General features: G+C 45.9%; 2 protein-coding genes across 13 annotated transcripts in view; one reads left to right on the top strand and one right to left on the bottom strand.

Moving 5' to 3' along the window:
- SNX25 (sorting nexin 25) overlaps nucleotides 1-8733 on the bottom strand; it is a 157419-nt gene extending 148686 nt beyond the window's left edge. For 4 of the 11 annotated variants that reach the window (XM_055276549.2, XM_055276557.2, XM_055276551.2 and 1 more), the window contains exon 1: nucleotides 8059-8730. In XM_055276549.2, coding sequence (XP_055132524.1) covers nucleotides 8059-8484 — 426 coding nt within the window. In that variant the 5' untranslated portion in view covers nucleotides 8485-8730. Of the gene's footprint in view, nucleotides 1-8058 lie in introns of all 11 variants that reach the window. The other 7 variants (XM_063637659.1, XM_055276550.2, XM_055276552.2 and 4 more) reach the window with 3 other exon arrangements.
- A 5843-nt stretch (nucleotides 8734-14576) lies between these two features.
- Nucleotides 14577-27105, top strand: part of CFAP97 (cilia and flagella associated protein 97) — a 39754-nt gene continuing 27225 nt past the window's right edge. Inside the window, exons 1-3 of one of the 2 annotated variants that reach the window (XM_063637729.1) lie at nucleotides 14577-14818; nucleotides 16178-16294; nucleotides 19041-19116. In XM_063637729.1, the coding sequence (XP_063493799.1) occupies nucleotides 19067-19116 (50 nt within the window). In that variant the 5' untranslated portion in view covers nucleotides 14577-14818; nucleotides 16178-16294; nucleotides 19041-19066. Of the gene's footprint in view, nucleotides 14936-16177; nucleotides 16295-19040; nucleotides 19117-27105 lie in introns of both variants that reach the window. The other variant, XM_063637730.1, reaches the window with a different exon arrangement.

Below are 27105 nucleotides of genomic sequence, written 5' to 3'. Positions count from 1 at the left end.
GGAGGCCGAAGTGGGCGGATCACGAGGTGGGGAGATCGAGACCATCCTGGCTAACACAGTCAAACCCCGTCTCTACTAAAAATACAAAAAAATTCAGCCGGGCGCGGTGGCGGGTGCCTGTGGTCCCAGCTACTCGGGAGGCTGAGGGAGAAGAATGGCGTGAACCCGGGAAGCGGAGCTTGCAGTGAGCCGAGATAGCGCCATTGCACTCCAGCCTGGGCGACAGGGCAAGACTCCGCCTCAAAAAAAAAAAAAACAAAAAACAGAAAACTACAGAAGCACACACTCCTAGACTAAAGCAGGGTGTGACTTAGACCTAAATCCCGGCCCTCAGGGTATCCAGGAGAGCCCCTGCGAAGGGCTGCCTACCTATCTGTCATCCCCATTCAACCAAGCAACCTAGGTGGCATAGGTGACCTATAGCAGTGAAGGATAAAAATACAGGTTCTGAGTTTGCAATTTTTTTCCTTCAAAAGTACAGTTGCAATGTTAAAAATGCTGGCAAGGTGGTATGCAATTATTTCAGTCCTAACAGCCTTCCACAGACACTGTTCATTTTCTGTGTCCTGAACCCTCGGCGACAAACTTGCTGCGTCACCTTTTTAGCACAACCATGTGTACCGTTCTGACTATAAAGAATCCTACATTTTAAGGAATCTAGGGCACTTCCTATCCCCAAAATGATATGGTTGGGAAATGAAGCCTAAGATATTTTTAGGAAGGCAACAGTCAATTACCATTACCAATGTGACACGGTATGCTTCAAAAACAAAGGCAGCTGCAGATTCAAGAGTGAGAAATAAATCCCCTGGGAATGACCAGAATTAAGAAGGCTCCAAGTAGAACACTCAACTTGGAAGACTTTCCTAGGATACATCTGCTGCTATACATTGTGGGATCCTTTGGTTTGGGGTTGAATTTATTGTTTAAAAGGAATGTTAGGACCCTCCTGAGAATATTCTTGAACCTATTTGTAATGATAACTAATGAGAATCGTATCAAAGAAAAGTCTCACTCACTTTTGAATATACTGCCTGTTGTCTCCATTCACAGAACTTTATTAACTCTCACTTTTTATCACTGCAGCTACACAGTTTTTCTTTTTTTTTTTTTTTTTTTTTCCCAAGACAGAGTCTCACTCTATCACCCAGGATGGAGTGAAGTGGCACGATCTTGGCTGGGCCTCCCAAACTGCTGGGATTACAGGCTTGAGCCACTGCACTTGGCCAGTATTTCTCCTTTTAAGTCCATCCCAATCACATATCCATTCAATGTTTCAAAGCCCAGCTCTGATGCTGTCACTCCTGGGCTCAGAAAATGGCAACAGTGACCAAGCCTGAAGATTAAAATTCAGTTCCACTCCCTGGCATTTCCACAACCTGGCCAACACTACCTTTCCAATCCTAGCTCCTATGAGTCATCTCATATACTCACTGGTAAGTCAAATCTCAAAGGTACATGTACTCTGGACCCATTTTGTTGTTTTTTAAAAATTAGAAGAACACACATTGCTTCCTTTAAACGGTTTTGCTAAATTCAAATACACACTTTTGTCAGTCAGGCGAGGTGGCTCACACCTGTAATCCCAGCACTTTGGGAGGCCAAGGCAGGTGGATCACCTGAGGTCAGGAGTTCAAGATCAGCCTGGCTAACATGGCGAAACCCCATCTCTACTAAAAATACAAACATTAGCCAGGCGTGGTGGCGGGCGCCTATAATCCCAGTGACTCGGGAGGCTGAGGCAGGAGAATCGCTTGAACCCAGGAGGCAGAAGTTACAGTGAGTTGAGATTGTGCCACTGCACACCAGCCTGGGCATCAAGAGCGACGCTCCATCTCAAAAAAACAAAACAAAACAAATACACTTTCATCATTTCCTAGGTACACTTGATTAGCACTGTTTTCTGTCCCGGGTTTAATCATGTATTGTACCTTCACACTTTGAAGTTATCACTATTCATATACAACTTCATCTTATGCTGACTAATCTTAATAGTTCCATCATGACAGATGATACAGAAAATAATTTTCCTTTATGTGTAATCACTGTTCACATACCAATATTATATGTATCAAAAACTTCTTTTGAATACATGTGTGTATGTGCCCATATGTATGTCAAATATATCTGTAATAAACAGAAACTATTAATAGTGGCTGCCTAGAGGGAAGATGTTTTTTCACTGTATACCTTTCTGTATGCTTTTTTTAAAATCATATGATTGTGCAACCTATGGAAAAAATTAAATTAAAAAATAATGAATTTAAGTCAGGTGAGGTGACTCACACCTGTAATCCCAGCACTTTGGGAGGCCAAGATGGGTGGATCACTTGAGCTCAGAAATTTGAGACCAGCCTGGGCAACATACCGAAACCCCGTCTCTACCCAAAATACAAAAATTAGCTGGGTGTGGTGGTGCACACCTGTAGTCTCAGCTACTTGGGAGGGTGAGGTGGGAGGATGGCTTGAGCCCAGGATGAGAAGGTTGCAGTGAGCCAAGATGGCACCACTGCCCTTCAATCTGGGCGAAAGAGCCAGATCTTGTATCAAAAAAAAAAAAAAAAGAATTCAAAGTAAAACAATGCTTATACCACAGATAGGATTTAAGGTTTTCAAAATGCCACCTTCCTCAAAAGTATTTTCTTCAGTGGCCACCATGACTTAAATCCCCCAGTTAAAATGCAAAAGAATATTCTGAAGACAGTAAATATATTATAGGCCATTATCCATTATCAAATGACTGAGGATTAGTTTATCACATTAGCATAATAAAGGAAAAAGCCACAAAGAGGCTGTATATAGTCTCCCTAATTCCTGTTTCTTTTCCTTTTCCCCTTGAGTAACTAAATGAGTTTTTTACTCAAAGAACATTTGTATTAGTAAAAGAACTCATTTAGGAATCCTAGCCGTCTGACCCAAGCGAACTGGAGCAGTAGACTGCTGTGTGAATGTGTTTACTGTCTGTCTCTAAAAACATCTGCTCTCCCATCCAGTCCTCCCAGTCCTCTAATCTACTGGGTCGGAGAGGGCAGGGAAGGGAGTACTCTTGTGCATCTTGGAATCTTCCCCAACACCCAAAACAGTGCCATGTGCTTACAGAAAGCATTATTCCAGTTCTTTTTTTTTTTTTTTTTTTGAGACAGAGTCTCGCTCTGTCACCCAGGCTGGAGTGCAGTGGTGCGATCTCGGCTCACCGCAAGCTCCGCCTCCCGGGTTCACGCCATTCTCCTGCCTCAGCCTCTCGAGTAGCTGGGACTACAGGCACCCGCCACCACGCCCAGCTAATTTTTTGTATTTTTAGTAGAAACGGGGTTTCACCGTGTTAGCCAGGATGGTCTCGATCTCCTGACCTCGTGATCCGCCCACCTCGGCCTCCCAAAGTGCTGGGATTACAGGCTTGAGCCACTGCGCCGGCCCATTATTCCAGTTCTTAATGCCACCTATTGCAAAGCTCTCACCCTTCTCTAGGAAACCGTGCTTGAAACTTCAGACCTGAAAATGTCAGTTGGATACTTAAAATTGTTCTTATAAAAATCCATCTGTCGAGCACATACTTTGTGTCTGACACTGGCACTCGGCAACTAACTAGACAACAAAATTATCTCACAAGGTCAGAATATGAGGTAGGTAGCAGACATTCAGTAAATGCTTATTAATCCAATTTGATGAACTTGTTAAACTACTTTCCAGCTAAACTTTGAAGTCTTTCATTAATGCTTTCTTCACATGGCAGTGGTCTTTAGTTTCCGATATTCTACTAAGCACCCAACTTTTTATTTTTATTTTTTTAAGGTACAGGGTCTCACTCTATAACCCAGGCTGGAATATGGCGGTGTGATCATGGCTCACTGCAGCCTCAGACTCCTGGGCTCAAGCGATCCTCCCGCCTCAGCCTCCCAAGTAGCTGGGACTGCGGATGTGCATCACCACTCCCAGCTAATTTCTTTTTCTCTTTTTTTTTTTTTTGGTAGAGATGGAGTGTCTCTATGTTGACCAGGCTGATCTCCAACTCCTGGCCTCAAGCAATCCTCCCATTTTGGTCTCTCAAGGCACTGGGATTAAAGGTGTGTGTCACCATGCCCAGCACACCCAACTTCTATGGACTTCTTGTATCAGCCCTCCAATCCTCATTAGCAACTGCCTATTTATTTTTGAACTTAGGGGACATAAATAAGAAGTCTCTAAGGGCTGGGCATGTTGGCAGGTAGATGAACTTGCCCTACAGGGAGAGTCTGCGAAAGGGGAGGTAACAGGCTATATTTGCATTTCTAAAGGGGAAGTGGGGAACTAGGGGAAAAAAGAAGAGAGAGAAAACTAACTAAACCATCTCTTAGGAAAGTGGGGGTACTTGGTTACATCACGGTCAGGCCACTGCACTGCAGCCTGAGCAACAGAGCGAGACCCTGTCTTAAAAAAAAAATAAAAAAGGATCTAGTAAACCACAGGGTGAAAGAAGAGAAAAATCTGTATTAGACTACACAACAGAAAAACTGACAAAGTTATTCTCTTTTACCTTCTTACCATCAAAACGTAAGAAATGGTGTCTTCTTTTCCATTATGAGAAGGTGTACTTTGAATTGCTGATCTTGTGATGATAATAAGTTTTTCTAAATTATGGATTCCTTCTTGCCCTATTTCTCTTGCTGTTGTTTTGATTGGATCAAGTGCTGCAGTCAAGTAACTGTGGCTAGTAAATCTGAGGCTCAGACCCAGGTGCGTTAACTGGCCTGGCAGAAGATCAAACGACAACCTTGGACACGGGACACCACACTGTGACAACCCACACAACAAAGCTGGACTCACAACTGTCAACACCAAGAGCAGTCTGGCCCTAGAGCATCACAGTTCCGCTCTGCTCACATGTAACAAAAGTCCAAGTTTTTCTAAACTGGGGTCCAGATATCATCTGTCAAGACTTCAGCATCAACCTTCCTGACCTTCACAAAAGCTTCTGTGCTATCTGAAGATACCACAGAAGTCTGGCATGAAATTTCTATCCGAGATGAAAATGATTTTTACAACTTTAATCAACAGTGATTCTCATCCAAGTAAATCAAAATCCATGTACATAGGAGATGCTCAACAGGTACAAGATCAATTGGAAGGGAAAAGCACTAAGTTAGTGACCATAAATGGACATAACTTTCTTCACTATCATCAGCGAACACTTCTTGAGCTCCTGCTAGGTGTAAGTGATAACAAAAGGTGTCAATTGTAGGTCCTAACCACAGGCAGTTTACAATTGATAACTATTACACTATGAAGTATTCAGAAGCATTTGAAAACCTCTAGACGTAAAAACACCCTTTCCCTTTTCAGTGAGGCTTCTCTAGTTGCCTATGTTTAACAGCGCATGCATTTTTTCCCTCTACCAAAAGAAGTCAAGAAGAAAAAACAAGAGAAGGAAGGATACATAGCTAGAAGGACTGATCCCAGTGTCTGACATGTCTAGCTCACACTAGGAGAACTCAAAATATATAAGAATAAATGAGGATTCTCTTCCTCACGCTGAATCCAAATTTGTATAGTAGTCACTGTTATTCTAAGGAGCTCCATTTGGTTCACTGCTAAATAGCCTCCCCCTCCACATATGTTAACTGACCTGTGTGGTCCAGCTCCCACAGCACTGACTGTAGATATTTTATACTACACCACATGCTTCTGCTTCCCACTCTTCCATTCATAAAGAAGAGAACATTTAAAAAGCACACACAGCCAGGCACGGTGGCTCATGCCTATAAATCTAGCCCTTTGGGAGGCTGAGGCAGGAGGATCACTTAAGGACCCCGTCTCTACAAAAAAGTAGCCGGGCGTGATGGCTTGCGTGACAGAGCAGACCCTGTCTCAAAGAAAAAAAAAAAAAAAGCACACACAAATCACACAAATTATTGGAAATACAGCACTAGAGGCTTGAGTAAACAGTACCAGTACTACAAAGAAAACAGAATTTTATGTGAATGACATGTATTTCAGTTCTAAGCAATATATAACTTAGAATGTAATTTGCTAATGCACTTAAAAATTTTGTTTTAATTTTTTTTTTTTTTTTTTAAGAGACAGGGTTAGGCCAGGCACAGTGGCTCACGCCTGTAATCCTAACACTTTCGGAGGCCAAGGAGGGCAGATCATTTGAGCTCAGGAGTTCAAGACCAGCCTGGGAAACATGGTGAAACCTGTGCCCGGCCCCTAATGCACTTAATTTCTTCTTTAAGGCTATTTTAGGAATTCAAGGACAAAATAATTACCAATATTCTTTTTCCTTAGATTATACTTCCCCTCTTCTATTACCTGAAATCTTCGGGTAGTATTCATGAGAGATTTATACATGCTGCTTCATTTTCTCTGTCACCTTTAAAATACTATTTTCTCCAACTCCTCTACTAAACAATCTTTCTAGATGATAATCCACGTTTTATCTACCCAGAGGTGCCAGTGAGCTGGGAGATTTGGGAGAAAGCATTTTCCAGGAAACAGAGTGCTAACCCACCACAGGAGGCTTTCAATGCCCTGGGAGATGGTCTGCAATACCAGGACTTTGATCTTGACCTAACCCTCTAAACTTCCTCCCCCCACCTACTAGTCCCTCTTCATCTCTTAACTCTTCATCACTGTTTCAGAAACATTTATCACTGTCCCATAGTATTTATTTATTGCCTGCTCCCCCATAAGATCTCCAGAGAGCAGGATATTTATGTCTTGTTGATTCAACCTCAGCTTCCAAAACAGTACCTGGCTCATACAAGATGCTCAATAAATATTTACCGAATGAATTATAACATCTTACAATACTCAAGAACTAAGATATATTTTATTGATCAACAAACAAACTAGTAAAATCTCAGGGTCCTTACTTGTCATTGTAGAAAAAAAGCAAGAAGAGAGACATTATCTGCTCCCCAACTCCTGCTAAATGAGATATGAAAAACGGATGGCTAAGTGGAGATTTTGTAAGAGAAACTAACGTTACTAATTTTTGAGACCACTTCTAAAAACAGGAGTTGCCTGCTCCTTAATATACTGCCTTGTTTATCAGCCTACTGAGTGAAATGTCTGTCACCTACTAAAGCGTTCCTCCATTATCTCAGCGCTGCATTCCGAACTAACACACTCAGAGTAGTTTGGTGAAGTGTGATGCTTTCTTTTAAAATAAAGGAGTGAGCAGGTCATGTGATAAGCAAATACAAACCCTGGGGACAATGATCATTAACAAATATTCTTATAAAGTTGAGCCACTGCCATTTATCTTACCCCAAAGCGCTTGGGCAATTTCACTAGAATGATGGTATCACTCAGTCAAGCAGTGAGTGTTAAGCTGGGATAGAATAAAGTTCCCTTTAAAGGGTTATGAGAAGGGATGTGGAAGAAAGATGGGGCAGTGGGTTTGGCACTGAGGAAGAGAAGCGCTCATTTAAAACACTGTTCTTTCCTACATTCCCTAACCCCAGCCCTAGTGTCCCACAGCGCGCTGAGGATGGCTTTCCTTTTGTTGCAAACCAGTGATTTCTGGCATCCCCCTTGCAAATCACAGAAGCCAGCGGGGACTGCACAACTATGGTACCTATCAGCATGGTGGAAGGCAGGATAGGGCGGCGGGAAGAGTACGCGGGCATGGGGGTGAGGCGCTGGGCCAGGGACCGAAGCAAGTTGCCTCATCGGCAAACGGTCATAAAGTTGCCTCCCACCGAGAACGGCCAGAAGAACCAAGTGGATCGCCAGGACCGTGCGCAGAGCCTGCGCGTAGCGAACGCTGTGATTCCCTTCTTCCCCTGCCACGGCAAGCGACACCGAAGGTCTGGGGAGACCGTTAGGCTTGTGACTTAGGATGGTTGTCGAGTGACTACAGAGCCTAATAAATAACGTGCATCTCCCCCAGCACCGCGGAGCGCGGGCTCCGGGGAACGCACGCGTCCACCGCCGGGCCCGCAGCCCAGCCCCGTGGCTCCCGGCTTCCCGCTTCGGCAAGGGCATGCCGCGGCCCCCCGGGGCTCGGGGCGCGGGCGCTGGCACCGGAAGCGGGGAGGGCCGGCGGAGCCAGGCGGCCAGGAGTCGGGTACTTACCCCCGGCGGGCGGCGGGCGGCTGAAGTCGCGGCTAGCCGGCTCCAGACGGCGGCGAAGTCGGGCGGCGGGGTGCGCGGGCTCCGGCAGACGAGGGCGAACAGGGTCCCCAGCAGGAAGGCGGCCGCAGCGCAGCTCAGGTACAGGCTGAGCCTGAGCAGGACGGAGCTCAGCCCCGCGGCCCCCGCCGCCTCCCCGCTGCCGGGCCCCAGGAAGGAGAGGGCCACGGCGGCGAGTGCGGCCACCGCCACGGGCTTCCACCAGCTCCGGCCGCCCGGGGCCCCCGGCGCCGCCGCTGCTGCCTCCGCGTCCCCCGGGGACTCCTGCCGCCGCTCGCCCCTGAAGCCCGAGACAGGACGGCCGCCGGCGCCTGCGGCCCGCGCGGGGCTAGGGCCGGCGCCGCCACTGTCGGTCGCATCGGGGAGCATGCTGCTTCCTGGGCCGCTAAGGACAGGCACATCTCCTGCCCCACGGTCCCCCGCCGGCGCTCCGGAGGCAGGGGGAGCCCGCGCTCATGCCTCGCCCGCGGCCCACCGAGGGAGCGGCCCCCGCAGACGCCGCCGGGCCCCTCTCGGCGACCCCTCAGCGCCGCCACCAGGCGCTGGGCCCGTAGCTGCCGGGCCGGGCGCAGCCAGGGAGCCCCACCGTGTTGTGACTGAAGCCTGGCCAGCCTGACGCGGGCGGGGCGGGGCCGCTCTGAAGTGCGTGTTGGGCGGGGCCCGGAGCCCCGCGGCCGCTGAGTGACAGCCGGGAGGTGCCCATCCACAGCGCGGGGGCGGGGTCCGGGCCGGGGCCCCACGGGGAGGGGGCGCGACCCGGCGCGGCGCACACCTCTCTTTCCCACGCTACCTTCCTCCACTACAGGATGCCGTCTGTTCATGGAAAATTTTGCTGCAGGTGTCAGCGCTGGTAATTCCCGAGCTCAGGTGATCCCGTAATTCTCCCTCTCCGCTCATCACTGACGAGTAACCCCTTCGCTTTGCTTACAGCCTGCAACATTTCTGCCTGGTTTTCACTCGCTATTTAAATAGGCAACCGTCCCGAGACTCCCTGTCAACAGTTTCTAACTACCTTCCCTTTCCCACCCTGCCGCCTTAGGGAAGGAATCAGACACGTGCGGTGGAGTAAGTGAAGCCTGCAATTCCTAGCTATGGAAAGGTCCAAAGTAGTCTACCTGGTGCAACAGGGTGCACGCAGCTGCCCATAATCACTTTGGCTCCAATTCTGGTTTTTTGTTTTTGTTTTTGTTTTTGCCAACTATTCAGTACAAATCTATCAGCCACGCAAAGGAACGTGGTCCAAATAATTTTTAGAGTATATATTTGCCTTTTCTTCTGTCCTAGTCCCAGCCAGTAATATACAGATAACGCTTGCTAAGTAGATGCCAATATGCTACTTAAACACTGGCAATTACTGCTAAGACTAATGAAGTAGCAGATGTAGCTTTTGCTTTTACTATTAGTTAGTATTCATGGGCATTTCATTCTTTCTTTTTTTTTTTTTTTTTTTTTTGAGACGGAGTCTCTGTTGCCCAGGCTGGAGTGCAGTGGGGCGATCTGGGCTCAGGCGAGGAGGCTGAGGCGGACAAATCATGAGGTTAGGGGTTCAAGACTAGCCTGGCCAACATAGTGAAACTTGAACCCCGGAAGTGGAGGTTGCAGGGAGCCGACATCGTGCCATTGCACTCCAGCTTGGGCAACAGAGTGAGACTTCGTCTCAAAAAATAAAATAAAATAAAGCAGTATAATTAATTTCGAAGAAGCCCTTTTGCCTCTAAAATAGTTGTTAAAATTTTCAGCGGATAGGAGCCCCTCAAAGTGTACCCTACAAACCCAAATTATTCAAATAAAGCATAGTGGCTTGTTATCACCAACAACCAAATCTATGTTTTTTGAGCATTTACATGCTGAGGACTGTATTCTGAATTCTTTATGATAAACAAATTAATTTTTCAATTTTAGCCCAGCTCACCATAATAGTAAGTAACAGCACTTACTGTGTGCCAGATACTATTCTAAGGACCAAACATACTTCATTTAATCTTCCCAACAACCCCGATGGATACCGTTATCTCCATCTACACAGTGGGGAACTGAAGCACAGGAGGTAAGATAATGTGCTCAACATTGCAAAGCTAATAAATAACAGAACTAGGATTTAGTTGTTACTCCATGTGGTCTAGCTTCAGAGCTTGTGCATTGAATCGCTATGCCATGATGCTTCCTAAGAATTCTGTGATTTAGTCATCTCGTATTACAGAAGAGAAAAAAAAGAAGGTTAAATTCTTGATCCTGATCTGTATTCCATGCTTAAAAGTGGATAGTTGGCCAGGCGTGGTGGCTCATGCCTGTAATCCCAGCACTTTGGGAGGCCAAGGTGGCTGGAGTACCTGAGGTCAGGAGTTTGAGACCAGGCTGGTCAACATGGCAAAACCCTCTCTCCAATAAAAATACAAAAAATTAGCCGGGTGTGGTGGCATGCGCCTGTAGTCCCAGCTACTCAGGAGGCTGAGGCAGGAGAATGGCATGAACCCAGGAGGCAGAGCTTGCAGTGAGCCGAGATCACACCACTGCACTCCATCTAGCCTGGGCAACAGAGCGAGACTCTGTCTCAAAAAAAAAAAAAATAGTGGATAGTTTTGGGCCTGGCATGGTGGCTCACACCTGTAATCCCAGCACTTTGGGAGGCCGAGGTGGCCAGATTACCTGAGGTCAGGAGTTCAAGACCATGGCAAAACCCCATCTGTACCAAAAATACAAAAATTAGCCAGGCATGATGGCATGCGCCTGTAATCCCAGCTACTCAGGAAGCTGAGACAGGAGGATAGCTTGAACCTGGGAGGCGGAAGTTGCAGTGAGCCCAGATCGCACCACTGCACTTCAGCCTGGGGAACAGAGCAAGACATTGTCTCAAAAAAAAAAAAAAGTGGGGGGATACTTTTGTAGCTTTGTGAGAATTAGCAGCAACTTAGCTAGTCTCCTGACAAATTCTAAGGGATTATAACTTGAATTGACTGGTTTGAAACTTATTGACAGCCCAGGCCTGTAACTCTTAAGACCATGATCTTTCCAATACACCCATGTATATTGTACCCAGGAGTAATGCAGATATGAAGAAATGTAAACCTGGGGTCAGAAAACTTCCTCACTGCACATTTGTATATATTCTTTGAAGAAATGTATTGTGGCTAAATCGGCATTGACACTTTGACATTTGTTTAACAAATAGTAGTCCAGCCTCCACCCTGTGCGGTTTGAGGAACATTGAGAGATGAGGTAAGATAAGTGTGACGATGGTTAAATTTAGGTGTCAACTTGACTGGATTGGGATTACCTGGAAAACTGACAAAGGATTATTTCTGAGTGTTTCCCAAGAAGATTGCCCCTGGGTCAGTGGATTAAGTGGGGAAGATCTACCCTTGATGTGGGCAACCATCCAATCAGCTGTGGCCCAGAAAGAACAAAAATGTGGTTTCCTCTGTGCCCTGAAGCTGGGATACACTCTTCTCCCATCCTTGGACATCAGAACTCCAGGCTCTGGCGTTGAGACTCAGGGTTACACTAGCAGCCTCCTGGGTTCTCAGGCCTACGGCCTCAGAGTTATGCCATCCTGTTCCCTGGTTCTGAGGCCTTCAGAGTTGAACTGAGCCACACCACCAGCTTTCCAGGTTCTCCAGCTGGCAAAGGGTGTGTCATCAGAGTTCTCAGCCTCCATAATCACGTAAGCCAATTCCTCTAATAAATTCCTTCTTATATATCTATCTATATCCTGTTGGTTCTGTCTCTCTGGAGAACATTAATACATCTTCCTTTTTTTTTTTTTTTTTTTTTTTTTTTTTTTTTTGAGACAGTTTCGCTCTTGTTACCCAGGCTGGAGTGCAATGGCGCAATCTCGGCTCACCGCAACCTCCGCCTCCCGGGTTCAAGAGATTCTCCTACCTCAGCCTCCCGAGTAGCTGGGATTACAGGCATCCATCACCATACCTGGCTCATTTTTTGTATTTTTAGTAGAGATGGGGTTGGTCAGGCTGGTCTCAACCCTCTGACCTCAGGTGATCTGTCCACCTCGGCCTCCCAAAGTGCTGGGATTACAGGAGTGAGCCACCATGCCTGGCATACATCTTCCATTCTGTCTGTCCTGCAGACCATCTTAATTTTGTAACGTGGACCAGAGGCGCACAGGTCATGGGCTGAATATTCCATCTTATGTATCTACTACATTCGGCTTCATCTGTCTGTTGATAAACACTTGAGTTTTTTCCACCTTTTGGCTATTCTGCTATGAACATGGGTGCATAAGTATCTGTTTGAGACCCTGCTTTCACTTCTTTTTAGTGTATGTCCAGAAGGGAATTGCGGGGTCATATAATTCTATGTTCAAGTTTTTTAGAACGTGCCGTACTATTTTCCACAGTGGCTGAGTATTCTACATTCTCACAAGCAATGCATAAGGGTTTCAATCTTTCCACATTCTTGCTAATCCTTATTTTCTGTTTTTTTGACTAAAGCCATCGGTATCTCATTGTGTTTTTGACTTGCATTTCCCTAATTAGTGGTGTTGAGTATCTTTTCATGTGTTTATTGGCCATTGGTATATTTTCTTTGGAGAAATATCTACTCAAGTACTTTGTAAGATAAACTTTTGACCACAGTTTGTTTATTTATTTATTTATTTAGAGACAGGGGCTCACTCTGTTGCCCAAGCTGGAGTGCAATGGCGTGATCTCAGCTCACTGCAACCTCTCCCTCCCGGGTTCAAGCGATTCTTGTGCGTCAGCCTCCCGAGTAGCTGGGATTACAGATATGCACCACCAAACCTGGCTAATTTTTGTATTTTTTTTTTTTTTTTTTTTGAGACGGAGTCTCGCTTTGTCGCACAGGCTGGAGTGCAGTGGCGCAATCTCGGCTCACTGCAAGCTCCGCCTCCCGGGTTCACGCCATTCTCCTGCCTCAGCCTCTCCGAGTAGCTGGGACTACAGGCAATTTTTGTATTTTTAGTAGAGATGGAGTTTCACCATGTTGGCCAGGCTGGTCTGGAACTCCTGACCTCAGGTGATCCGCCCACCTCGGCCTCTCAAAGTTCGGAATTACAAATGTGAGCCACCGCGCCAGGCCGACCACAGTTTAACAACTATCCCTGGAAAGTGGTGCCAACATAGTTTTATTAAGCACTTTAAATGAAGGGGAAATGCTTTTTTTTTTAGAGACACAGTCTTACTCTGTTGCCTAGGTTGGAGTGCAGTGGCACGATCTCGGCTCACTGCAACCTCCACCTCCCGAGTTCAAGCGATTCTCCTGTCTCAGCCTCCCGAGTAGCTGGGACTACAGGCTTACGTCACCACGCCCAGCTAATTTTTGCATTTTTAGTAGAGACAGTGTTTCACCATATTAGGCTGGTCTTGAACTCCTCTCAGGTGGCCTACCCGCCTCGGCCTCCTGAAGTGCTGGGATTATAGGCGTGAGACACCGCGCCCAGCCAATGCTGTCTTTTAGGCAACAAAAAGAGAATTGATTATACTTTTGGTAATTAAGGCCAACAAGTACAAAATGCATTGTGAAGGACGAAAATAGACAATTCTTACCCGGGACAGGCAGGGTAAGACCCATATTTCCTACCCTTCTTTGCACTTAGATGTAAACCATATTTATTAACTACTGGATTGTGTACCATTGCTTCTATAACAAATTACTACAAATTTAGTAGTTAAAACAACACAAGTGTATTGTCTAACAGTGCTGAAGGTATTAAGTCTAAAATCAAAATTTGCAGGCTCTAGTTCCTTCCGGAGGTTTCAGGAGAGAATCCGTTTCCTCCTTTTGCAGCTTCTACCTGCACTCCTTGGTTCATTGCCTCTTTCTGACATCACTCCAACCTCTAGCTTCTGTGCTCACAGCTCCCACTACTGACTTTGAACTTCTTATCTCCCTAAGGACCTTTGTGATTCCATAGGGTCCACTGGATAATCCAGGTTAATCTTCCCATTTTGATCCTTAATCACATCAGCTAAATTCTGTCTGCCACATAAGGTGACATATTCACATGTTGTGAGGATTAGGAGGTGCACATTTTTGGGGTGCCATCATCCTACTATACCTGAGAGTTCAACGAAAAGTTATTGCATTCAATATATTCTGCAGGGATCATTTTTACCTTAGATTGTTTTAACTACCACGTCGTTTACCACTCGGCGAAGGTTTTTCCATTCTGATACCAGCCTCTGGTCCACAGAACTAACTAGTGGTATGAACTGAACTTTGCTGATAGAAAATATCACAAACACACAGCCTCCGTCCTTTTTTATTCTTGTTTTGGTAGAGAATTACAAGATAATCAAGGCAGCTTTCCCTATTAACGCACGATAACAACGGGGCCTACCCGCGCCGCCCTAGGCAGCCGGCAGCAGCCGGCAGCAGCCGGCAGCAGCAGTAACGCCTCTAGGGCGCCCTGGCAACCACGCGGGCTGGACCGCCTTCTTCCGCGGCTCGTCTAGAGTGCGCGTCCCTGGCCCGGCCTCCACTCCGCCCGCGTGGAGCCCCGGCCTGGCCGCCTGCCCGCCGCGCTCTGTGACGCCCGCCGCGAAGGCCGCACGAGGCCCGGCGTGCGCCCCCGCCTCTCCCGAAGCGCCGGGCCCCGCGCCGCCCCTCCTTTCCCTTTCCGCTCTCTCCGCCTCCGGAAGCGCGGGCGCGCGGCGCCGGGAGCCCGTTCAGGGCCGCAGGAGTGCGCCAGCCCCGCGCGTGGGGCTGTGGTGGTCGCGGGTCTCAGGTGAGGGGGCGCGCGAGCGGCTCCTGGCTCCCTGCCCGCGGGGCGCCCGCCACGCTCCCTTTCCGTTCGCATCCGTTTCCCCCCGCTCCGGAGCCCAGGCGGCGGCGAGTACTCGGGGTGGGTTTAACGAAGCGTGCGCGGACGGTGGGAGACCGCGCCCCCACGACAGAGGCGCCCGCGGCCGCGGGTCCCGGCGCCGCCTCACCCCGGTCCCCGGTGAGAACGGCGGGTCCCGCGCTCTCACGCGTTCCGGGTGGCTTCGAGGGTCAGGATCAGCCCTAAATTGAGATTGGGCCTCGACCACATGCCGGGCCCTGACGACTGCCTCCTACCTCTAGGGTCTCGAACCTAACCCAGGAGGCCCGAGGGGCTATCTGCCTTCTGGGGACGGTAGGGGGTGTGGACAAGAGCCTAGAGTTCCTGGAAACAGGTGTTCAATTTGGGCCGGGATTTTCATGTACCCAGTTGGTTATCTTGTTGGAGGCCTGCTGTGCTATTTAACTACAGAAATGTATTGTCACAGTAACAAGATGACAGTTTGAAAAGTGCCCGGTGCTTTTCTGTGTATTTTCCTGATGTTTGGTGAAAGCATTAGTCTTGTTATTGCTGGTCTGTAGGACCTGGCAGGTGGGGCGTGCCCAGTGACTCTCAGGCAGCTTTGGTAAAAACTTACCTCTCTCTTTTTTTTATTTTTATTTTTTGAGACAGGGTCTCACTCTGTGGCCCAGGGTGGAGTGTGGTGGCACAATCATGTCTCACTGCAGCCTCCCAACTCCTGGGCTCAAGCGATCCTCCTGTCTTGGCCTCCCAAAGTCCGGGGATTACAGGCGTGAGCCACGCCCCTCCTGGCAAAACTCTGTCTTGATTGAGCACCAAAGGGTTGTTATGGTCTGATGAACTATCCTTTAATTTTACCCTTTCCTAGTCTGTTGTAAAGAGAATCTTAATCACTTTATTAAGTCATTTTTCTTACTTATTCTCTGGTAAATTGAATCACCTCGTAGCAAATGTTATCAAAATAATTGCTTAGTGGATGGGATTGTTGGGTAAATTTTCCTGTAAATTAAGTCACAGGAGTGTTGAAATCTTTACAGTAACTCTGTTGGATATTATTAACCGAAATTTAAACCTGAAAAGTCTCACAGGCCCGGACTGTGCACCAGGGTGCATGAACTGTGACCACTTAGGGAGGCGGCTGGCTTCCAGCTCTTGGGGACTGCATGACCTTACCATGGAAATGCAGATAAAGGCATAGTTCTGGTGTGTGTATCTGGAGGGGTGGGTGAAGAGGGCAGGAAACGATCAAGGAAATTAGGTTGAAACACGGTGATTTTTTTTTTTTTTTTTTTTTTGAGACAGGATCTCACTCTGTTGCCTAGGCTGAGGTGCAGTGGCCAGATCTCGGCTCACTGCAGCCTCAGCTCCCAGGTTCCAGCGATTCTTCCACCTCAGCCTCCGAAGTAGCTGGGACTACAGGTGAGAGCTACAATGCCCGGCTAATTTTTGTATTTTTTGTAGAGGTGGGGTTTGGCCATGTTGGCCAGTCTGGTCTCAAGCTCCTGGGCTCAAGTGGTCTGCCTGCCTGGGCCTCCCAAAGTTACAGGCATGAGCCTGTAACATGAGCCACCGCGCATGAGCCACCATGCCCAGCCACACACATACAAGGCGATTTTTCTGCCCTCGTGGGTAGCAAAGAGCATGGCTCAGTCTTAAATCTCCTAACTCCAAACTCCTTTGCGGGATCAACATTCTTTGAATGACTGAATTCATCAGGTTCTCCTTTGGGTACTGGGGATATAAAGATGAGGAAGTGACGAGGAGCTCCCAGTCTGGCTAGGAGACAAGTGTAGGGGATGGGGGGAAAACAAAAAACCTTTTTCCTTTAGCTGGGTCTGCAGCTGGGGCTCCAAGACAGATTAACAGGAGAAAAGGCATATGTATTTTATGTTAATTTTTACAATGACACAGGGCTTTCCTAGAAAAGAAGTAGATAGGCCAGAAAGTTTCTATATGGTGTTTAAAAGATGATAAACTGTGGAGATACGACATGAAGAGATCATAAAACCGGGTGGAGGGGTAGATCTCTAGGGATTTAAACTATGAGACGGTAAATACAGGCATACCTTGGAGATATTTTGGTTGGTTGCAGACCACCACAATAAATTAAATCTTGCAATAAAGCGAGTCACATGAATTTTTTTGGTTTCCCAGTGCATATAAAAGTTATGTTTACACTATACTGTGGTCTGTTAAGGGTACAATGGTATTATGCTTAAGAAATTTACATATGTTATCTAAAAAATAATTTATGGCTAAAAAATGCTGTCAATCATCTGAGCCTTCAGGGGGTTGTAATTTTTTTTGCTGGTGGAGTGTCTTCCCTCTGTTGATGGCGGCTGACTGATCAGGGTGCTGAGTGCTGAAGGGTGGGATGGCTGTGGCAATTTCTTAAAATAAGACAATAATTAACTTTGCTTCATTGATTGACTTATTTTCACAAAAGATTTCTGTAGCTTGTGATGCTGCTTGACAGCATTTTATCCACAGTAGAACTTTTTTTTTTTTTTGAGACGGAGTCTTGCTCTGTCGCCTGGGCTGGAGTGCAGTGGTGCGATCTGGGCTCACTGCAACCTCCGCTTCCCGGGTTCAAGCGATTCTCCTGCCTCAGCCTCCCAAGTAGCTGGGATTACAGATGTGGGCCACCATGCCCGGCTAATTTTTTTGTATTTGTAGTAGAGATGAGGTTTCACCATGTTGGTCAGACTGGTCTTGAACTCCTCACCTGAAGTGATCCACCCACCTCGGCCTCCCAAAGTGTTGGGATTACAGGCGTGAGCCACAGCACCTGGACTCACAGTAGAACTTCTTTAAAACAAAGTCAGTTTTCTCAAACCCTGCTGCTGCTTTATTAGCTAAGTATAGGGAGTATTCTAAATCATTTGTTGTCATTTCAACAATGTTTACAGCTTCTTCACCAGGAGTAAATTCCATCTCAAGAAACTACTTTCTTTGCTCATCCGTAAGAAGCAAGTCCTCATCTGTTCAAGTTTTATTATGAGATTGCAGCAATTCAGTTACATCTTGAGGCACCACTTATTTTTTCTTTTTTTTGGCAGGGTCTTGTTCTGTCACCCAGGCTGCAATGCATTGGCATGATTACAGGTCATTGCAGCCTCAACCTCCCCAGCCCAAGTGATCCTCCTGCCTCAGCCATTACGGGCACGTGCCACCGCAACCCAGCTTTTTTTTTTTTTTTTTGAGGCAGAATCTCACTCTGTCACCCGCTGGAGTGCAGTGACACGAGCTCGCTTCACTGCTGCAACCTCTACCTCCCAGGTTCAAGTGATTCCCATGCCTCAGCCTCCTGAGTAGCTGGGATTACAGACATGTGCTACCACACCTAGCTAATTTTTATATTTTTAGTAGAGACAGAGATTCACCGTGTTGGCCAGGCTGGTCTGGAACTACTGTCCTCAAGTCATTTGCCTGCCACAGCCTCCCAAAGTGCTGGGATTATAGGCATGAACCACCATGCCCAGCTAATTTTGTAGTTTAGTTTTTTCTTTTAAGAGACGGGATCTCACTGTGTTGTCCACGCTGGTCTAAAACTTCTGGGCTCAGCTGGTCCTCCTGCCTTGGCCTTCCAAAATACCAGGCTCCACTTCTAGTTCCCTTGCCATTTCTACCACAGCTGCAGTTCTTTCCTCCACTTAAGTCTTAAATCCCTTAAAGTTATCCATAAGGGTTAGAATCAGTTTCTTCCAAACTCTTGTTGATGCTGATATTTTGACCTCCTCCTATGAATCATAAGTGTTCTTAATGGGGAAGGTTTTCAATTTATTTTGCTCAGATCTGTCAGAGGAATTATTATCTACGACAAATATGGCCTTACAAAATGTGTTTCTTGAAAAGTAGGAGTTGAAAGTTGACTTACTCCTTGAACCATGGGCTGCAGAATGGATGTTGTTAGCAGGCATGAAAACAACATTAATCTTGGACATCTTCATTAGAGCTATTGGGTGACTGGGTACATTGTCAGTGAGCAGTAATATTTTGAATTTTTTTGTCTGAGCAGTCGATCTCAGCAATGGGCTTAAAACATTCAGTGAATAGGTGTGCTGTCATTTGGGCTTTTTATTTTATGTATAGACCACAGACAGAGTAGATTTAGCTTAATTCTTAAGGCCCTTAAGATTTTTTCTTTTTTTTTTTCTTTTGACAGAGTCTTGCTGCCTCGCCCAGGCTGAAATGCACTGGCATAATCTTCGCTCACTGCAGCCTCCACCTCCCGGGTTCAAGTGATTCTCATCCTCAACCTCCCGAGTAGCTGAGACTATTAATATAAAAATTAGCCCGGCTAATTTTTGTTATTTTTAGTAGAGATGGGGTTTTACCATATTGGCCAGGCTGGTCTGGAACTCCTGACCTCAGGTGATCCGCCTGCCTTGACCTCCGAAGGTGCTTGGATTATAGGTGTGAGGCACCGCACCCAGATCTTTTTTTTGAGACCGAGTCTTGCTCTGTCACCCAGGCTGTAGTGCAGTGGCCCGATCTCAGCGCACTGCAACCTGCCTCCTGGGTTCAACCTATTCTCCAGCCTCAGCTTCCCGAGTAGCTGGGATTACAGGTACATGCCACTACGCCCGGCTAATTTTTCTATTTTTTGTAGAGACAGGGTTTCGCCATGTTGCTCAGGCTGGTCTCCATCTCCTGGCCTCAAGTGATCTGCCCGTCTCAGCCTCCCAAAGTGTTGGAATTAAAGGTGGGAGCCACTGTACCCAGCCTAAGGGCCGTGATATTTTTGAAATGGTAAATGAGCACAGGCTTCATTTTAAAGTCACCAGTTCCATTAGCCCTTAATAAGAGTCAGCCTGTTCTTCTAAGTGTTGAGACCAGGCATTGACTTCTCCCTGTAGCTATGAAAATCCTAGATGGTTAGCATCCTTTTCCAGTAGAAGGCTGTTTCATCTACACTGGAAATCTGATGTTTATTGGAGCCACATTCAGCAATTCTCTTAGCTAGATCTTCTGCTGCTTCTCCATCGGCACTTGCTGTTTTACCTTGTACTGGTTTTGTTGTTGTTGTTGTTGTTGTTGTTGTTTTGAGATGGAGTTTCGCTCTTGTTGCCCAGCCTGGAGTGCAATGATGCGATCTTGGCTTACTGCAACCGCCGCCTCCTGGCTTCAAGCGATTCTCCTGTCTCAGCCTCCCGAGTAGCTAGGATTACAGGCATGCGCCACCACACCCAGCTAATTTTGTATTTTTAGTAGAGATGGGGTTTCACCATTTTGGTCAGGCTGGTCTTGAACTCCTGACCTGAGGTGATCTGCCCGCCTCAGCCTCCCAAAGTGCTGGGATTACAGGCATGAGCCACCATGTCTGGCTTACCTTGTACTTTTATGTTATAGAGAAGGCCTCTTTTCCTTCCTTTCCTCCTTTTTTTTTTTTTTTTTTAAGACAGAGTCTCACTGTCACCCAGGCTGGAGTATAGCAATGCAATCTTGGCTCACTGCAGCTTCTGCCTTCCCAGTTCAAAGGATTCTCGTGCCTCAGCCTCCCAAGTAGCTGGGACTTCAGGCTCCCGCCACCACGTCTGGCTGGTTTTTGTATTTTTAGTAGAGATAGGGTTTCACTGTGTTGGCCAGGCTGGTCTTGAACTCCTGACCTCAAGCGATCCTCCCACTTCAGCCTCCAGAAGTGTTGGGATTATAAGCGTGAGCCACCGCACCCGGCTGAGCAGGCTGCTTTTCTTAAACCTCATGAGACAGCCTCTGGTAGCTTCAGATTTCTACATGGTCTTTACCTCTCTCAGCCTTCACAGAATTGAAGTGAGTGAGGGCCTTGCTTTGGACTAGGCTTTGGCTTAGGGGAATGTGGTGGCTAGCTTGGTGTATCCAGACCATTCAGACTTTCTCCATATCAGCAGTAAGGCTCTTTCGCCTTATTCCTGTCTTCGCTGGAGTAGCAGTCTTAATTTCCTTCAAGAATTTTTCCTTTGCTTTCACCACTTGGCTAACTGGTGCAAGAGGCCTAGCTTTTGGCCTGTCTCCTGGACTTTCAACATACCTTCCTCACTAAGCTTAATCATTTCTAGCTTTTGATTTAAAATTTTCTAAGGGATGGGAGTTGGAATAATTTGGATGTTAAGTGGACTAGGAAAATTTAAACTTTTCGCAATGGCTCACGCCTGTAATCCCAGCACTTTGGGAGGCCAAGGCGGGTGGATCCCGAGGTCAGGAGATCAAGACCATCCTGGCTAACACAGTGAAACCCCATCTGTACTAAGAATACAAAAATTAGGTTGGTGTGGTGGCGCGTGCCTGTAATCCCAGCTACTCGGGAGGCTGAGGCAGGAGAATCCCTTGAACCAGGGAGTCAGAGGTTGCAGTGAGCCGAGATCACGTGCCGCTGCACTCCAGCCTGGGAGACTGAGCAAGACACTGTCTCAAAAAAAAAAAAAAAATTTTAAAAACAACTTTTCTTTTAATATATTCACCAGTAAAATCCGGCAGAGACATTCAGTGTAATAGTCATGTGGCTGTTAATAAGTTTATATAAATATGTGTAATATTAATTCTGGGCCAAGAATTAATAGAAACTTATTACTTGATTGTGAGTTAGTAAAATTGCTCTTTTGTTATGTTTAAGATCTCTTCATTTCTTCAGACAGTTTAATCATCCATCTCTTATAGCTAAATAATTTTCTGATTTCAGTTTCTTCAAATTTCAAGAAAATGTTTATTTTTTATATTTGTAATTTAAGCTACATGTCTTTTTTTTTTTTTTTTTTTTTTTTTTTTAATTAAGAGGGAGTCTCGCTCTATTGCCCAGGCTGGAGTACAGTGGCAAAATATCAGCTCACTGCAACCTCTGCCTCCTGGATTCAAGCGATTCTCCTGCCTCAGCTTCCTGAGTAGCTGGGATTACAGGTGCCTGCCACCACACCCAGCTAATCTTTGTATTTTTGTAGAGATGAGGTTTCACCACGTTGGCCAGGCTGGTTTTGAACTCTTGAACTCCTGACCTCAAGTGATCCATTCCCCTCAGCTTCCCAAAATGCTGGGATTACAGGCGCGACCCACTGCACTTGGCCTTAAACTACATTTCTTCAACTCTGGTTCCTGATTTGTTCTAGTGAGGCCTTAATCTATTAGCAGAGTTTTCCTAGACACTGTCATATTACCTATGACACTTGACACTGTCTGGTACCACCCAAAGTTTAAACTTTCATTCCATGTTTATGTATCATAGTACATTACCTTTTGATGAAAGCTTTTTATCTCCATAGATCAGTGGCATTTCAAACCCTTGCCTGAGACTCTCAGGAATGTGAAGCTGGTTTTACATCAAGGCCTAGTACACACAATGCATTTAAGTAATAGAAACAATGGTTTCATGAAACTTACTCTTATAATATGTAATGCACTTTTGTTTTTTTTTTTTTTTGAGACGGAGTCTCCCTCTGTCCCCCAGGCTGGAAGCACGATCTCAGCTCACTGCAACCTCCGCCTGCCGGGTTCAAGTGATTCTCCTGCCTCAGCCTCCCAAGTAGCTGGGATTATAGGCACATGCCACCACACCCAGCTAATTTTTTACGTTTTTGGTAGAGACAGGGTTTCATCATGTTGACCAGGCTGGTCTTGAACTCCTGCCTCAAGTGATCTGCCTGCCTCAGCCTCCCAAAGTGCTGGGATTACAGGCGTGAGCCACTGAGCCCACCTATAATGCGCTCTTGATTATTTATTTATTTTTTTTTTCTTGAGACGGAGTCTCGCTCTGTCACCCAGGCTGGAGTGCAGTGGTGCAGTCTCGGCTCACTGCAAGCTCCGCCTCCCGGGTTCACGCCATTCTCCTGCCTCAGCCTCTCCGAGTAGCTGGGACTACAGGCGCCCGCCACCACGCCCCGCTAATTTTTTTTTTTTGTATTTTTTTTTTAGTAGAGACGGGGTTTCATCGTGGTCTCGATCTCCTGACCTCGTGATCCGCCCGCCTTGGCCTCCCAAAGTGCTGGGATTACAAGCGTGAGCCACCGCGCCCGGCCCAATGCACTCTTGATTATTACACTGTATTCTACTTCTTTGTCAGTTTAATGATTGACATGAGCTACTGAATTGATTTTAAACTGGATTGTGACCTGTAGTTTATAAAATATTGCTCTGGGCTATGCTATTAAACCATTTACTTTTGAAATTTGAAGAAACAACTTAAAAATTTTAATTGCAAAGGTATTCTTAACCGCACAACAAAGTAAGAAAGGAAAAACAATAACCACAGTTGTTTTTAGAGTCCAGAGTGCTCGCCGTTACACTGTGGGGTATCCACAATTCTTTTTACTCCACTCCTTGACATTTGTTTTCAAAGGTGACATTTTTGGGAGTTTAATGACAGTGTTATAAGACCTATTCACCATTCAGTGGCTATTTTAGTTTGTTTTTCTTTTTACATTCAAGTGGGCAAAATTAGATTATGATCAGCCATAGTCTTTCCGTTTGCGATGACCCATGATCGCAGGCCTCTATCCGAGTTTTTATATTTCTCCTTCCCCTGACCACACTACTCCTCTCCCCTCCCCTCATGGGTTATACTCATGTTAAATGTATGTCCTTCCAATCCACATTCTATAACTTGGCTTGTATGTTTGTGCTTATGAAGAATATAGCATTTTTTTATATGTTTTAAGTTTTATGTAATTGTATCATTGCTTGCTTATTTATTTATTTATTTATTTATTTATTTATTTATTTTGAGACAAGGTCTTGCCCTGTAGCTCAGGCTGGAGTGCAGTGGTGTGATCATGACTCATTGCATTATCAACCTCCTGGGCACAAGTGATCCTCCCACCTCAGCCTCCTCAGTAGCTGGGACTACAGGCACACCACTATGCCCAGCTAATTTTTATTTTTTAATTTTTTGTAGCAACGGGGAGTCATTATGTGGTCTGGAACTCCTGGGCCCAAGCAGTCCTCCCACCTTGGCCTCGCTAACTGCTGAGATTACAGGCGTGAGCCATGGTGCCAGCCTCGTTGCTTTTTAAATTCTGCTGTTTTATTCAGTGTTATTTTTGTAGATCTCAGTGTATCCTTTTTGGCAGATATGTGCTTACACAACATTTTATTTATTCATTTTCCTCTTAATAGACAGTGAAGTTGTTTCTCATGCATTGCTATTGCAAACAGTAGTAGATGCTATGCTGTCGTGAACATCCTGTGTACATGCCCAGGATCACACAACTGGGAAGTAGCAGAATCACATTTTGAGTCTGGGTGTGTCTGACTCCATTCATTCGTTTCAACCACTGAGCAGACTCCCACTCATCACTTATGTGCCTAATTTATTACACAAACACTATTAGGGTAACAGTAATGGAACTGTAATGGGGTTGTATGTCATTTTTCTTTTAACAGGTCAATTCTTAATTTATGGCCTCCTCTCCCCTAGTTTTGCTTTAACTGTAAATTGCATTATTAATTCAGTATAGAAAAGTTTTGTATTCTGTATTTTTCATGTTCATACATCATCTAAATCAAGGGTCTACAAGCTGGGCACAGTGGTGTGCCCCTGTAGTCCCAGCTGCTCTGGAGGCTGAGGTAGGAGGATCACTTGAGCCCAGGAGTTGGAGGCTGCAGTGAGCTAGAATCCTGTCACTGTACTCCAGCCTGTGCGATGGAGTGAGGACCTATTTCTTTAAAAAATTTAAATAAATCTATCAACCAAGGATCTACAAACTTTTCTTTTTTTTGAGATGGAGTCTCGCTCTTGTCGCCCAGGCTGGAGTGCAATGGCGCGATCTCAGCTCACTGCAACTTCTGCCTCCCGCGTTCAAGTGATCCTCCTGCCTCAGCCTCCCTAGTAGCTGGGATTACAGGCACGCACCACCACACCCGGCTAATTTTTGTATTTTTAATAGAGAAGGAGTTTCGCCATGTGGGCCGGGCTGGTCTCGAACTCCTGACCTCAGGTAATCCACCTGCCTTGGCTTCCCAAAGTGTTGGGATTACAGGCGTGAGCCACTGCGCCCAGCCTACAAACTTTTCAGTAAGGGATCAGATGGTAAGTATTTTAGTCTCTGTGGGCCATAGGGTCTCAATCACAACTACTTAGCTCTGCAGTCGTAGTGTGAAAGCTGGGAGAGACAATACATATGCCCATCAGTGGGGCTGTGTTCCAATAAAATTTTATTTACAAAAACATGGCAGACAGGATTTGGCTTATGGACAGGTAGTTTGCTGACTCCTGATCTAAGTGATAATGTTAACAGAATCGTAATATTAATCTATAGAAGCTTTTCAACGTTACAAGTAATGTTAGAATTCCCTTATTTATTTATTTATTTATGAGATGGAGTCTCTCTGTGTCGCCCAGGCTGGAGTGCAGTGGTGCGATCTCAGCTCACTGCAGCCTCTGTCTCCTGGGTTTCAGCAATTCTCCTGCCTAAAGGCTGCAGAGTGTTGTGGCTGGTTTAGGATACAGATTACATAATCTTTTACTCCCTGATTTGATGTAAACTAGAATTAATTATAATATGAATATAGTGAGCACATAATTGCATTTTTTGCTATTTTTGTTTTGTTTTTAAGACAGAGTCTCACATTGTCGCCTGGGCTGGAATGGTACAATGGCGTGATCGCAGCGCACTGAAACCTCCACCTCCTGGGTTCACGCCATTCTCCTGCCTCAGCCCCCCGAGTAGCTGGGATTACAGGCACACACCACCACACCTGGCTAATTTTTTGTGTTTCTAGTAGAGATGGGGTTTCACTATGTTGGCCAGAGTGGTCTCAAACTCCTGACCTTGTGATCCACCCGCCTTCGCCTCCCAAAGTGCTGGGATTACAGCATGAGCCACCGTGCCTGGCCTTTTGCTGTTTTATTATTGGAAATTGTTTTATTGTCACTTTTGACTATCAGTGTGTACTCATGGCTTCTCGTAGAAATTATTTTTTCATTTTTATGTATATTTGTCTTTTTTCAGTGCTGAATTGTCCAGCTTGGACAGTGGAAGCCTCTTTAAACTGATCCTCTGTTTCATTCCCGCCACCCCAGGCATATTTGTGAATATTGTGCTTTCTGGCAACAATAAGCTGATCCAGGCTCTTTGCCTCCAGAAATGCAGTCCCCTGCCTGCCAAGGAGTCCTGGGGTTTTTTTAGTGGAGAGTAGTATTAGAAGGTCAATTCTGGGCGGGGCGTGGTGGCTCACGCCTGTAATCTCAGCACTTTGGGAGGCCGAGGTGGGCGGATCACAAGGTCAGGAGATGGAGACCATCCTGGCTAACACGGTGAAACCCCGTCTCTACTAAAAATACAAAAAATTAGCTGCGCGTAGTGGCAGGCGCCTGTAGTCCCAGCTACTCGGGAGGGTGAGGCAGGAGAATGGCGTGAACCCAGGATGCGGAGCTTGCAGTGAGCCGAGATTGCACCGCTGCACTCCAGCCTGGGCGACAGAGCGAGACTCCGTCTCAAACAAAAAAAAAAAAAAAAAAAAAAAGAAGGTCAATTCTGATCTTAAGGTTATCAGTAGTAGATAATGTGACACAGCTGCTTTGACCACTGTAATAACAGATAAAAAACATTTTTTAAAGACTATTATTTTATAGCGATGTTTCTAATTTAACTGTATAGAGTATTAAAATATTTTAAATCAATTTTTTATCACAGTAATACATAAATTTACAGGTCAACTAGTAATTTAAGGTCTATAACAAAAACAGTGGTCTCTAGGGAAAAAAACACACAAAAATCAGTGGTCCCTGCCCCCGATAAAGGCAACTACTTTGAACGTTTTAATCCATTTTTTGTAATACTTAACTCCATGTGTCTGAATAATATGCCTTGATTTTTCCATTTTAGACAGCCATTGGCTGTCTGCTGTGAATTTCTCATATATCAGACCCCCTTTAACACAGTGAAACATATATACTCTTCCCCTTTCATTTTCTATATGTGGTTTTGGCAGTTTGTGATTACACATTCAGAAGTTCGACATACCTGTGCAGCCTGTATGTGTGACTTAGAAATTTTGTTCCTCTTCAAGAAGGGATGGGGAACCTTAACAGGAATCATCTCCTTGTCTCTCCTTCTTCCTTCCTAACTGCAGTAAAGGAGCAGAAAGGGGACAAAGACAGCAAGTCCTGAAATATGTCAGTCAATCCTTACTGCACGACTTGCACTAGAATCGTGTGTTTGGACTGGTTTAGCTGGTCCTATGAGATGTTTCTTCTTTTCCTTTTATTTTTTTGACTTTTATTCTCAAGGGAGGTGACTATGAGTTTTTTTTTTAATTCTATC

Source organism: Symphalangus syndactylus, chromosome 4, assembly GCF_028878055.3.
Source record: "Symphalangus syndactylus isolate Jambi chromosome 4, NHGRI_mSymSyn1-v2.1_pri, whole genome shotgun sequence".
Classification (NCBI taxonomy): domain Eukaryota; kingdom Metazoa; phylum Chordata; class Mammalia; order Primates; family Hylobatidae; genus Symphalangus; species Symphalangus syndactylus.
This window is presented reverse-complemented; position numbering and strand designations above follow the sequence as displayed.